This window comes from Gasterosteus aculeatus, chromosome 15 (assembly GCF_964276395.1).
Source record: "Gasterosteus aculeatus chromosome 15, fGasAcu3.hap1.1, whole genome shotgun sequence".
In the NCBI taxonomy this organism is placed as follows: domain Eukaryota; kingdom Metazoa; phylum Chordata; class Actinopteri; order Perciformes; family Gasterosteidae; genus Gasterosteus; species Gasterosteus aculeatus.
This window is the reverse complement of record NC_135703.1, coordinates 18,460,863-18,475,839: the sequence shown is the minus strand read 5'-3', so window position 1 is coordinate 18,475,839 and position 14,977 is coordinate 18,460,863. Positions and strand designations below refer to the sequence as shown.

Sequence of the window (14,977 nt, the reverse complement as noted above, 5' to 3'; positions counted from 1 at the left end):
CTAACATGTAGATGTACAAACAGACACACTAACATTAAGATGTACACAAAGACACACTAACAAGTAGATGTACACACGGACACACTAACATGTAGATGTACAAACAGACACACTAACATGTAGATGTACACACGGACACACTAACATGTAGATGTACACAAAGACACACTAACAAGTAGATGTACACACGGACACACTAACATGTAGATGTACACAAAGACACACTAACAAGTAGATGTACACACGGACACATTAACATGAAGATGTACACAAAGACACACTAACTTGCCGATGTACACAAAGACACGCTAACTTGCCGATGTACACAAAGACACACTAACTTGCAGATGTACACAATGACACACTAACTTGCCGATGTACACAATGACACACTAACTTGCCGATGTACACAAAGACACACTAACTTGCCGATGTACACAAAGACACACTAACATGCAGATGTACACAAAGACACACTAACATGTAGATGTACACAAAGACACACTAACTTGCAGATGTGCACACACACTAACAAGTAGATGTACACACGGACACACTAACATGAAGATGTACACACGGACACACTAACATGAAGATGTACACAAAGACACACTAACAAGTAGATGTACACACGGACACACTAACATGAAGATGTACACAAAGACACACTAACATGAAGATGTACACAAAGACACACTAATTTGCAGATATGCACACAGACACACTAACAAGTAGATGTACACACGGACACACTAACATGAAGATGTACACAAAGACACACTAACAAGTAGATGTACACACGGACACACTAACATGAAGATGTACACAAAGACACACTAACAAGTAGATGTACACAAAGACACACTAACTTGTAGATTTGCACAGGGACACACTAACATGTAGATGTGCACACAGACACACTGACAAGTAGATGTACACACGGACACATTAACATGAAGATGTACACAAAGACACTCTAACTTGCCGATGTACACAAAGACACACTAACATGAAGATGTACACACGGACACATTAACATGAAGATGTACACAAAGACACACTAACAAGTAGATGTACACAAAGACACACTAACATGTAGATGTGCACAGGGACACACTCACATGTAGATGTGGACACAGACACACTAACAAGTCGATGTACACAAAGACACACTAACATGAAGATGTACACACGGACACACTAACATGAAGATGTACACACGGACACACTAACATGAAGATGTACACAAAGACACACTAACAAGTAGATGTACACACGGACACACTAACATGTAGATGTGGACACAGACACACTAACATGTAGATGTGGACACAGACACACTAACAAGTCGATGTACACAAAGACACACTAACATGAAGATGTACACACGGACACACTAACATGAAGATGTACACACGGACACACTAACATGAAGATGTACACAAAGACACACTAACAAGTAGATGTACACACGGACACACTAACATGTAGATGTACAAACAGACACACTAACATGTAGATGTACACACGGACACACTAACATGTAGATGTACACAAAGAAACACTAACATGTAGATGTACACACGGACACACTATCATGAAGATGTACACAAAGACACACTCACAAGTAGATGTACACACGGACACACTCACAAGTAGATGTGCACACGGACACACTAACAAGTAGATGTACACACGGACACACTAACATGTAGATGTGCACACAAAGACATTAACTTGCCGATGTACACAAAGACACTGTGGCAACCCACGGGTGCAGGTCCCTAGGAGCACCAATCAGCACCAAGGTCAGGTGACTAAAAGGGGATACGCCCCGCCCCCCCCCCGGGAGACAACGAGCGGCACAGCTGCGGCTCATGAGGCTGATGAAGGTGAGCCCCACTATAAAGGACCAACCGTTCCAACAGCCAGGCAGAACTAGACGTGAGTAGGAGCTGACGTCAGGCCGAGGCCTGCGCTAACACATATGCGTTAACCCCTAAGGACTTTTCTTCTGTTTTCCCTGCAGTGAGGAGATCGAGTGCTGGACCGTCGAGCGGGACCGAAGGACCCAAACCCTCCAAAGAGGAAGAACTTACTTTGGCTTTTTTTTCTTTTTGTTTGGACGTTTAGAAATAAATCAAACCTTTTTTGTGCAACCACTCGTGACTCCCAGCAGATTCTTTTTGCCCACACCCGTGGATTGCCACATATGGTGGAGGATGCGGGCGATTCTTTAGTTCCACCGCCGTAACCCCGAAAGCAGGAGACTATGGGAGAAGCAATGGAGGCCGCGATGGCCAGGCTTCTCCAAGCCCAGGCGCAGCAGGTGCAGAGCATGGCAGCCCTTCAGGGGACATTCGACCGGCTGGCTGAGAACTTAACCCCAAGGGCCCCTCACGCGTCCCCAACAGCTCTACTCACAAAGCAGACCCCCGGAGACGATGTGGAGGCCTTCCTTGAGGTCTTCGAACGAACGGCAGAACGTGAAGGCTGGCCGGAAGACAGGTGGGCACACATTCTGGCGCCTTTTCTGACAGGGGACGCCCAGAGGGCGTACCAAGACCTCGGGACCAGGGAGGCTACAGACTACCCAACGCTGAAGGGGGCCATCCTGGCCCACTATGGGCACAATTTAGCCGGCCGCGCCCAGCGGGTCCACGATTGGGTGTACGACCCCCAGGGTCCCGTGCGGAGCCAGGTGGTGCGCCTGGGGAGGCTTACCCGTAGCTGGTTGGTGACCGGGGAGGGTCCAGCTGCCATCGACCGCGTCGTTATGGACCGCTGCATCCGGGCCCTGCCTCTCGACGCCAAGCGATGGGCAGCCCAGAACCACCCCGCGTCGGTGGACGAGCTGATTAACCTACTGGAGAACCATCGGGTCAGCCAGCAGATGACGGCGGGGACATGCCCTGCTCCCCGAGGCCTTGAGGGACGGGCTCCGATCCGGCCATCAGCAACCCTTCTTCGCCCGGCTCCGAGAACCGCTCCGCGCCCAACACCCGACAGGTCTGAGTGGAGATGTTTTTCGTGCGGCCAGTTAGGACATATTGCCCGGCAGTGCCCTGCGGGCGATGTGCCCATGCCCTCCGCCAGCACGGAGGAACAGCACCGCCCAGGGAGGTGCCTCATGACTACCTGTTGGACCCCCCCAATACCCGGCGCCGCAACTGTGCCGGTTCGGGTCGGGAACCAGGACACCTCAGCCCTGATAGATTCGGGTAGTGTGGTTACCCTGATCCGCCCTGAGTGGGCGGAAGGAGAAGAGGGGCCACGCATCGAGGTGACCTGCGTCCATGGGGACCTCAAGGCATATCCAACGAGATGGATCCAGGTGTGTACCCCCCGGGGATCTTTTTCCATACGGGCTGGGCTGGTTCCCGACCTCCCGGTCCCCATGATCATTGGACGCGACTGCCCCATTTTTGAGAGATTTTGGGGTCTGCGACCGAGGGGAGGGCACGATAGGGCCTCCCAGCCAAGACCCATCCGACGCGGGAGACCCAGGGCTGCCTGTGCGGCCCACGCTCCGTCCGGTTCGTCCGACGAGGGCCCCCCGGAAGAGGCAAGACCCCTTCCCCCCTCGCCTTCGACTGCACCAGGAGGCTCCAACCGGGCGGGGGGCCGAACCCCCGATACGGACACCGCTACGGAGGGATCCCAAATCCCCAGAGGGGGGGAGGGCGGGAGCCTTACGGAGTTCTCAGAATTCCCCTTAGTCGCGGACGGGATGGGGAACAGAAAGGGCCAGTTTGCTACAGCCCAGAAAGAAGACGACACCCTGAAACACGCCTGGGCTCGGGTGCTCGCCCACGACGGACAGCCCATCGACCCGGTGAGTGCCTTGTCTTACCCCTTCTTTGTTACAAAAAATTCATTGCTGTATAGGATGTGCCAGAAAGGAGGGCAGACAGTCGAACAGTTAGTAGTCCCTCGCCCCTACACCAGTAAGGTATTGTATCTGGCCCACTCCCACCTTATGGGCGCTCACCTAGGGATGGATAAGACACGGGAGAGGATAGAAACCCGGTTTTACTGGCCCGGCATGAAAAGGGCAGTCGTGGATTATTGCGCCGGCTGCCCAGAGTGCCAACTAGTGGCCCCCCGGCCCTCAGTGAGGCACCCGCTAATCCCCCTGCCAATTATCGAAGAACCATTCGAGCGACTTGCCATGGACATTGTAGGTCCACTGCCCAAAACTAGTAGGGGTCATCGATACATCCTAGTGATCATAGACTATGCAACCAGATACCCGGAAGCTCTACCACTGCGAGCTGCCACCGCCAAAGCGGTGGGTAAAGAATTGTTCTTATTGTTCAGTAGGGTAGGAATAGCAAAGGAAATCCTCACTGACCAGGGCACTTGTTTCATGTCAAGGGTTTTAAAAGAAATGTTAAGACTGCTACAGGTGAAGCAACTACGAACATCAGTTTATCACCCCCAAACGGACGGCCTGGTAGAACGGTTCAACCAGACGCTAAAACGGATGCTTAAGAAGGTAATGGAGGCCGATGGGAAGAACTGGGACCAATTGCTACCCTACGTTCTGTTTGGGGTAAGAGAAGTGCCTCAGGCGTCCACAGGGTTCTCCCCGTTCGAGCTGCTGTACGGGAGAAGACCCCGCGGACTTTTAGACGTCGCTAAGGAAGCCTGGGAGAGTCAGCCTTCACCCCATCGCACCATCATCGAGCACGTGGACCAAATGAGGACCCGGATGGCCCAAGTCTGGCCAGTAGTGAGGGAACACCTGCAACAGGCACAGCAGGCCCAAGCCAGAGTGTACAATCGGGGTGCCCAGGTACGTGCCTTCCAACCAGGAGAACGTGTTCTTGTGTTGGTCCCCAGCGCAGACTGCAAGTTCCTGGCTAAGTGGCAGGGACCCTATGAGGTGGTGACACGGGTCAATGAAGCCAACTATCAGGTACGTCAGCCTGGCCGGCGCAGGCCCCTACAACTCTACCATGTTAACCTTCTTAAAAAATGGCAGAGTCTTCCAGGACCGCCGGCGCAACCCACCCCGGCCCTTACCGCTCGGATCCCGTTACCGAATGTGCCCATGGGAGACCATCTCAGCCCGAGTCAGCTGCAAGACCTACGTGAGGTAGTGTGGCAGCACCTGGATGTCTTCTCCGACCTGCCGGGCAGGACCGCCGTGGCCACCCATGACATAAGGACCGAGCCAGGAGTAACGGTTCGGGTGAAGCCGTATCGTGTCCCCGAGGCGAGGAGAGAGGCCATCAGGCAGGAGGTGAGTAGAATGCTCCAGCTGGGGGTCATTGAGGAGTCCCACAGTGCCTGGTCCAGCCCAGTGGTACTGGTGCCCAAGCCAGATGGCTCTTACCGTTTTTGCAATGACTTTCGTAGACTCAATGACGCCTCCCAGTTCGATGCCTATCCTATGCCCAGGGTGGATGAACTGATAGACCGGCTGGGAACGGCCCGTTTCATCTCCACCTTGGACCTCACCAAAGGCTACTGGCAGGTGCCGCTGACAACTCGGGCCAGAGAGAAGACGGCCTTCGCCACCCCCGAAGGCCTATATCAGTACACCGTGTTGCCCTTTGGGGTCCATGGAGCCCCCGCCACATTCCAGCGGTTAATGGACAAGATTCTCCGGCCGCACCAAGGGTATGCCGCAGCCTATATCGATGACATTGTAATTCACAGCGACGACTGGGAGACTCACCTGAGCCGACTGAGAGCTGTTCTGGGGGCCCTTCGCGGGGCAGGCCTCACGGCAAACCCAAAGAAGTGCCGGCTGGGCCTAGAGGAAGCTTCTTACCTGGGCTACCGCATAGGACGGGGCAACGTGCGACCCCAGGATGCCAAGGTAGAGGCCATTCTCAGCTGGCCAAGACCCAAGACCAAGCGCCAGGTCAAATCATTCCTAGGTTTGGTGGGGTATTACCAGAGGTTCATTCCCCGCTACGCAACTATGGCAGCCCCCTTGCATGACCTGACGAGAAAACGGGGGCCGGACAAGGTCAAATGGAACACCGAAGCTAACGGGGCCTTTGAGTGCCTACGACAGGCTTTGTGCACCAAACCGGTGCTAGTAACGCCTGCCTTCTCTCTCCCATTCCTAGTCCACACAGATGCGTCGGAAGTGGGACTGGGCGCAGTACTATCTCAGGTACGAGACGGAGAGGAGCACCCGGTGATGTATATCAGCCGAAAGTTTCTGCCAAACGAACGCGCTTACTCTACTGTGGAGAAGGAGGCGCTCGCCATAAAATGGGCACTGGACAAGCTTCGCTACTACCTCCTGGGGCGGAGTTTCACCCTGGTGACCGACCATGCCCCCCTGAAATGGATGGCGCAGGCAAAGGACTCCAACGCCAGGGTCACCCGCTGGTTCCTGACCCTCCAGGACTATAAATTCACGGTGGAGCACCGACCAGGGAAGGAACATGCTAACGCGGATGCACTGTCCCGGCGGGACGTTTGTATGTGGGCGGGAAGGCGGGGTCCCGGCTTTCTGCTGGGGTGGGGGAGTTGTGGCAACCCACGGGTGCAGGTCCCTAGGAGCACCAATCAGCACCAAGGTCAGGTGACTAAAAGGGGATACGCCCCGCCCCCCCCCCGGGAGACAACGAGCGGCACAGCTGCGGCTCATGAGGCTGATGAAGGTGAGCCCCACTATAAAGGACCAACCGTTCCAACAGCCAGGCAGAACTAGACGTGAGTAGGAGCTGACGTCAGGCCGAGGCCTGCGCTAACACATATGCGTTAACCCCTAAGGACTTTTCTTCTGTTTTCCCTGCAGTGAGGAGATCGAGTGCTGGACCGTCGAGCGGGACCGAAGGACCCAAACCCTCCAAAGAGGAAGAACTTACTTTGGCTTTTTTTTCTTTTTGTTTGGACGTTTAGAAATAAATCAAACCTTTTTTGTGCAACCACTCGTGACTCCCAGCAGATTCTTTTTGCCCACACCCGTGGATTGCCACAACACACTAACTTGATGTACACACGGACACACTAACATGTAGATGTACACACGGACACACTAACTTGCCGATGTACACAAAGACACACTAACTTGCCGATGTACACAAAGACACACTAACTTGCAGATGTACACAAAGACACACTAACATGCAGATGTACACAAAGACACACTAACATGCAGATGTACACAAAGACACACTAACATGCAGATGTACACAAAGACACACTAACATGCAGATGTACACAAAGACACTAAAAAGTAGATGTACACAAAGACACATTAACTTGCCGATGTACACAAAGACACACTAACTTGCCGATGTACACACGGACACACCAACATGAAGATGTACACAAAGACACACTAACAAGTAGATGTACACAAAGACACACTAACATGAAGATGTACACAAAGACACACTAAAATGTAGATGTACACACGGACACACTAACATGTATATGTACACAAAGACACACTAACTTGTCGATGTACACACGGACACACTAACAAGTAGATGTACACAAAGACACATTAACTTGCCGATGTACACAAAGACACATTAACTTGCCGATGTACACAAAGACACACTAACTTGTCGATGTACACACGGACACACTAACATGTAGATATACACACGGACACACTAACAAGTAGATGTACACAAAGACACACTAACATGCCGATGTACACAAAGACACACTAACTTGCCGATGTACACAAAGACACACTAACTTGCCGATGTACACAAAGACACACTAACTTGCAGATGTACACAAAGACACACTCACATGTAGATGTGGACACAGACACACTAACAAGTCGATGTACACAAAGACACACTAACATGAAGATGTACACAAAGACACACTAACATGAAGATGTACACACGGACACACTAACATGAAGATGTACACACGGACACACTAACATGAAGATGTACACAAAGACACACTAACATGAAGATGTACACAAAGACACACAAACAAGTACATGTACACAAAGACACACTAACATGTAGATGTGCACAGGGACACACTAACATTTAGATGTGCACACCGACACACTAACAAGTCGATGTACACAAAGACACACTAACATGAAGATGTACACACGGACACACTAACATGAAGATGTACACACGGACACACTATCATGAAGATGTACACAAAGACACACTAACATGAAGATATAACACGGACACACTAACATGCAGATGTACACAAAGAAACAATAACAAGTAGATGTACACACGGACACACTAACATGTAGATGTGCACACAAAGACACACTAACATGTATATGTACACAAAGACACATTAACTTGCCGATGTACACAAAGACACACTAACTTGCCGATGTACACAAAGACACATTAACTTGCCGATGTACACACAGACACACTAACTTGCCGATGTACACAAAGACACACTAACTTACAGATGTACACAAAGACACACTAACTTGCAGATGTACACAAAGACACACTAACTTGCCGATGTACACAAAGACACACTAACTTGCCGATGTACACAAAGACACACTAACTTGCCGATGTACACAAAGACACATTAACTTACAGATGTACACAAAGACACACAAACATGCAGATGTACACAAAGACACACTAACATGTAGATGTGCACACAAAGACACACTAACATGAAGATGTACAGAAAGACACACTAACATGTAGATGTACACACGGACACACTAACATGTAGATTTACACAAAGACACACTAACAAGTAGATGTACACACGGACACATTAACATGAAGATGTACACAAAGACACTAACTTGCCGATGTACACAAAGACACACTAACTTGCCGATGTACACAAAGACACACTAACTTGCCGATGTACACAAAGACACACTAACTTGCCGATGTACACAAAGACACATTAACTTACAGATGTACACAAAGACACACAAACATGCAGATGTACACAAAGACACACTAACATGTAGATGTGCACACAAAGACACACTAACATGAAGATGTACAGAAAGACACACTAACATGTAGATGTACACACGGACACACTAACATGTAGATTTACACAAAGACACACTAACAAGTAGATGTACACACGGACACATTAACATGAAGATGTACACAAAGACACTCTAACTTGCCGATGTACACAAAGACACACTAACTTGCAGATGTACACAAAGACACACTAACTTGCCGATGTACACAAAGACACACTAACTTGCCGATGTACACAAAGACACACTAACTTGCCGATGTACACAAAGACACATTAACTTACAGATGTACACAAAGACACACAAACATGCAGATGTACACAAAGACACACTAAAATGTAGATGTACACAAAGACACACTAACATGAAGATGTACACAAAGACACACTAACAAGTAGATGTACACACGGACACACTAACATGAAGATGTACACAAAGACACACTAACAAGTAGATGTACACAAAGACACACTAACATGTAGATGTGCACAGGGACACACTCACATGTAGATGTGGACACAGACACACTAACAAGTCGATGTACACAAAGACACACTAACATGAAGATGTACACACGGACACACTAACATGAAGATGTACACACGGACACACTAACATGAAGATGTACACAAAGACACACTAACATGAAGATGTACAAAAAGACACACTAACAAGTAGATGTACACACGGACACACTAAAATGTAGATGTACAAACAGACACACTAACATGTAGATGTACACAAAGACACACTAACAAGTAGATGTACACACGGACACACTAACATGTAGATGTACAAACAGACACACTAACATGAAGATGTACACAAAGACACACTAACAAGTAGATGTACACACGGACACACTAACATGTAGATGTACAAACAGACACACTAACATGTAGATGTACACACGGACACACTAACATGTAGATGTACACAAAGAAACACTAACATGTAGATGTACACAAAGACACACTAACTTGCCGATGTACACAAAGACACACTAACTTGCCGATGTACACAAAGACACACTAACTTGCCGATGTACACAAAGACACATTAACTTACAGATGTACACAAAGACACACAAACATGCAGATGTACACAAAGACACACTAACATGTAGATGTGCACACAAAGACACACTAACATGAAGATGTACAGAAAGACACACTAACATGTAGATGTACACACGGACACACTAACATGTAGATTTACACAAAGACACACTAACAAGTAGATGTACACACGGACACATTAACATGAAGATGTACACAAAGACACTCTAACTTGCCGATGTACACAAAGACACACTAACTTGCAGATGTACACAAAGACACACTAACTTGCCGATGTACACAAAGACACACTAACTTGCCGATGTACACAAAGACACACTAACTTGCCGATGTACACAAAGACACATTAACTTACAGATGTACACAAAGACACACAAACATGCAGATGTACACAAAGACACACTAAAATGTAGATGTACACAAAGACACACTAACATGAAGATGTACACAAAGACACACTAACAAGTAGATGTACACACGGACACACTAACATGAAGATGTACACAAAGACACACTAACAAGTAGATGTACACAAAGACACACTAACATGTAGATGTGCACAGGGACACACTCACATGTAGATGTGGACACAGACACACTAACAAGTCGATGTACACAAAGACACACTAACATGAAGATGTACACACGGACACACTAACATGAAGATGTACACACGGACACACTAACATGAAGATGTACACAAAGACACACTAACATGAAGATGTACAAAAAGACACACTAACAAGTAGATGTACACACGGACACACTAAAATGTAGATGTACAAACAGACACACTAACATGTAGATGTACACAAAGACACACTAACAAGTAGATGTACACACGGACACACTAACATGTAGATGTACAAACAGACACACTAACATGAAGATGTACACAAAGACACACTAACAAGTAGATGTACACACGGACACACTAACATGTAGATGTACAAACAGACACACTAACATGTAGATGTACACACGGACACACTAACATGTAGATGTACACAAAGAAACACTAACATGTAGATGTACACAAAGACACACTAACTTGTCAATGTACACAAAGACACACTAACTTGTCGATGTACACACGGACACACTAACAAGTAGATGTACACACGGACACATTAACATGAAGATGTACACAAAGACACACTAACTTGCCGATGTACACAAAGACACACTAACATGTAGATGTGCACACAAAGACACACTAACATGAAGATGTACAGAAAGACACACTAACATGTAGATGTACACAAAGACACACTAACAAGTAGATGTACACACGGACACACTAACATGTAGATGTACACAAAGACACACTAACAAGTAGATGTACACACGGACACATTAACATGAAGATGTACACAATGACACACTAACTTGCCGATGTACACACGGACACACTAACATGTAGATATACACACGGACACACTAACAAGTAGATGTACACAAAGACACATTAACTTGCCGATGTACACAAAGACACACTAACTTGTCGATGTACACACGGACACACTAACATGTAGATATACACACGGACACACTAACAAGTAGATGTACACAAAGACACACTAACATGCCGATGTACACAAAGACACACTAACTTGCCGATGTACACAAAGACACACTAACTTGCCGATGTACACAAAGACACACTAACTTACAGATGTACACAAAGACACACAAACATGCAGATGTACACAGGGACACACTAACATGTCGATGTACACACGGACACACCAACATGAAGATGTACACAAAGACACACTAACAAGTAGATGTACACAAAGACACACTAACATGAAGATGTACACAAAGACACACTAACTTGTCGATGTACACACGGACACACTAACATGTAGATATACACACGGACACACTAACAAGTAGATGTACACAAAGACACATTAACTTGCCGATGTACACAAAGACACACTAACTTGTCGATGTACACACGGACACACTAACATGTAGATGTACACAAAGACACACTAACATGCCGATGTACACAAAGACACACTAACTTGCCGATGTACACAAAGACACACTAACTTGCCGATGTACACAAAGACACACTAACTTACAGATGTACACAAAGACACACAAACATGCAGATGTACACAAAGACACACTCACATGTAGATGTGGACACAGACACACTAACAAGTCGATGTACACAAAGACACACTAACATGAAGATGTACACAAAGACACACTAACATGAAGATGTACACACGGACACACTAACATGAAGATGTACACACGGACACACTAACATGAAGATGTACAAACGGACACACTAACATGAAGATGTACAGAAAGACACACTAACATGTAGATGTACACAAAGACACACTAACTTGTCAATGTACACAAAGACACACTAACTTGTCAATGTACACAAAGACACACTAACATGTAGATGTACACACGGACACACTAACATGTAGATTTACACAAAGACACCTTAACGAGCAGATGTACACAAAGACACTCTAACTTGCAGATGTACACAAAGACACACTAACTTGCAGATGTACACAAAGACACCTTAACGAGCAGATGTACACAAAGACACCTTAACGTGCAGATGTACACAAAGACACCTTAACGTGCAGATGTACACAAAGACACCTTAACGTGCAGATGTACACAAAGACACACTAAAATGTAGATGTACACAAAGACACACTAACATGAAGATGTACACAAAGACACACTAACAAGTAGATGTACACACGGACACACTAACATGAAGATGTACACAAAGACACACTAACAAGTAGATGTACACAGGGACACACTCACATGTAGATGTGGACACAGACACACTAACAAGTCGATGTACACAAAGACACACTAACATGAAGATGTACACAAAGACACACTAACATGAAGATGTACACACGGACACATTAACATGAAGATGTACACAAAGACACACTAACAAGTAGATGTACACAAAGACACACTAACATGTAGATGTGCACAGGGACACACTCACATGTAGATGTGGACACAGACACACTAACAAGTCGATTTACACAAAGACACACTAACATGAAGATGTACACACGGACACACTAACATGAAGATGTACACAAAGACACACTAACATGAAGATGTACAAAAAGACACACTAACAAGTAGATGTACACACGGACACACTAACATGTAGATGTACAAACAGACACACTAACATGAAGATGTACACAAAGACACACTAACAAGTAGATGTACACACGGACACACTAACATGTAGATGTACAAACAGACACACTAACATGTAGATGTACACACGGACACACTAACATGTAGATGTACACAAAGAAACACTAACATGTAGATGTACACAAAGACACACTAACTTGTCAATGTACACAAAGACACACTAACTTGTAGATGTACACAAAGACACACTAACAAGTAGATGTACACACGGACACACTAACATGTAGATGTACAAACAGACACACTAACATGAAGATGTACACAAAGACACACTAACAAGTAGATGTACACACGGACACACTAACATGTAGATGTACAAACAGACACACTAACATGTAGATGTACACACGGACACACTAACATGTAGATGTACACAAAGACACACTAACAAGTAGATGTACACACGGACACACTAACATGTAGATGTACACAAAGACACACTAACAAGTAGATGTACACACGGACACATTAACATGAAGATGTACACAAAGACACACTAACTTGCCGATGTACACAAAGACACGCTAACTTGCCGATGTACACAAAGACACACTAACTTGCAGATGTACACAATGACACACTAACTTGCCGATGTACACAATGACACACTAACTTGCCGATGTACACAAAGACACACTAACTTGCCGATGTACACAAAGACACACTAACATGCAGATGTACACAAAGACACACTAACATGTAGATGTACACAAAGACACACTAACTTGCAGATGTGCACACACACTAACAAGTAGATGTACACACGGACACACTAACATGAAGATGTACACACGGACACACTAACATGAAGATGTACACAAAGACACACTAACAAGTAGATGTACACACGGACACACTAACATGAAGATGTACACAAAGACACACTAACATGAAGATGTACACAAAGACACACTAATTTGCAGATATGCACACAGACACACTAACAAGTAGATGTACACACGGACACACTAACATGAAGATGTACACAAAGACACACTAACAAGTAGATGTACACACGGACACACTAACATGAAGATGTACACAAAGACACACTAACAAGTAGATGTACACAAAGACACACTAACTTGTAGATTTGCACAGGGACACACTAACATGTAGATGTGCACACAGACACACTGACAAGTAGATGTACACACGGACACATTAACATGAAGATGTACACAAAGACACTCTAACTTGCCGATGTACACAAAGACACACTAACATGAAGATGTACACACGGACACATTAACATGAAGATGTACACAAAGACACACTAACAAGTAGATGTACACAAAGACACACTAACATGTAGATGTGCACAGGGACACACTCACATGTAGATGTGGACACAGACACACTAACAAGTCGATGTACACAAAGACACACTAACATGAAGATGTACACACGGACACACTAACATGAAGATGTACACACGGACACACTAACATGAAGATGTACACAAAGACACACTAACAAGTAGATGTACACACGGACACACTAACATGTAGATGTGGACACAGACACACTAACATGTAGATGTGGACACAGACACACTAACAAGTCGATGTACACAAAGACACACTAACATGAAGATGTACACACGGACACACTAACATGAAGATGTACACACGGACACACTAACATGAAGATGTACACAAAGACACACTAACAAGTAGATGTACACACGGACACACTAACATGTAGATGTACA

The 14,977-nt window shown here is 46.2% G+C and overlaps 1 protein-coding gene across 4 annotated transcripts; it reads left to right on the top strand.

Moving 5' to 3' along the window:
• Positions 1-246: 246 nt before the first annotated feature.
• Positions 247-6,950, top strand: LOC144388331 (uncharacterized). 4 transcript variants are annotated; one of them, XM_078088975.1, is made up of 4 exons: positions 247-1,944; positions 2,030-4,921; positions 4,988-6,629; positions 6,767-6,950. In XM_078088975.1, exons 2-4 carry the CDS (start codon positions 2,273-2,275, stop codon positions 6,868-6,870), a joined length of 4,395 nt encoding a protein of 1,464 aa, XP_077945101.1. In that variant the 5' UTR covers positions 247-1,944; positions 2,030-2,272; the 3' UTR covers positions 6,871-6,950. The 4 variants fall into 4 exon arrangements, with proteins under 4 accessions (XP_077945101.1, XP_077945099.1, XP_077945098.1 ...); XM_078088973.1 differs by having other exon boundaries at positions 247-1,892; positions 2,030-6,629; XM_078088972.1 differs by having other exon boundaries at positions 2,030-6,629.
• The last annotated feature ends 8,027 nt before the right edge of the window (positions 6,951-14,977 follow it).

Coding starts and splice junctions, on each gene's coding strand:
- LOC144388331 (XM_078088973.1), top strand. CDS start 2,273: ATGGGAGAAGCAATGGAGGCCGCGATGGCCAGGCTTCTCCAAGCCCAG. Junction 6,630..6,766: donor GGCTCATGAGGCTGATGAAG/GTGAGCCCCACT, acceptor TTTTCCCTGCAG/TGAGGAGATCGAGTGCTGGA.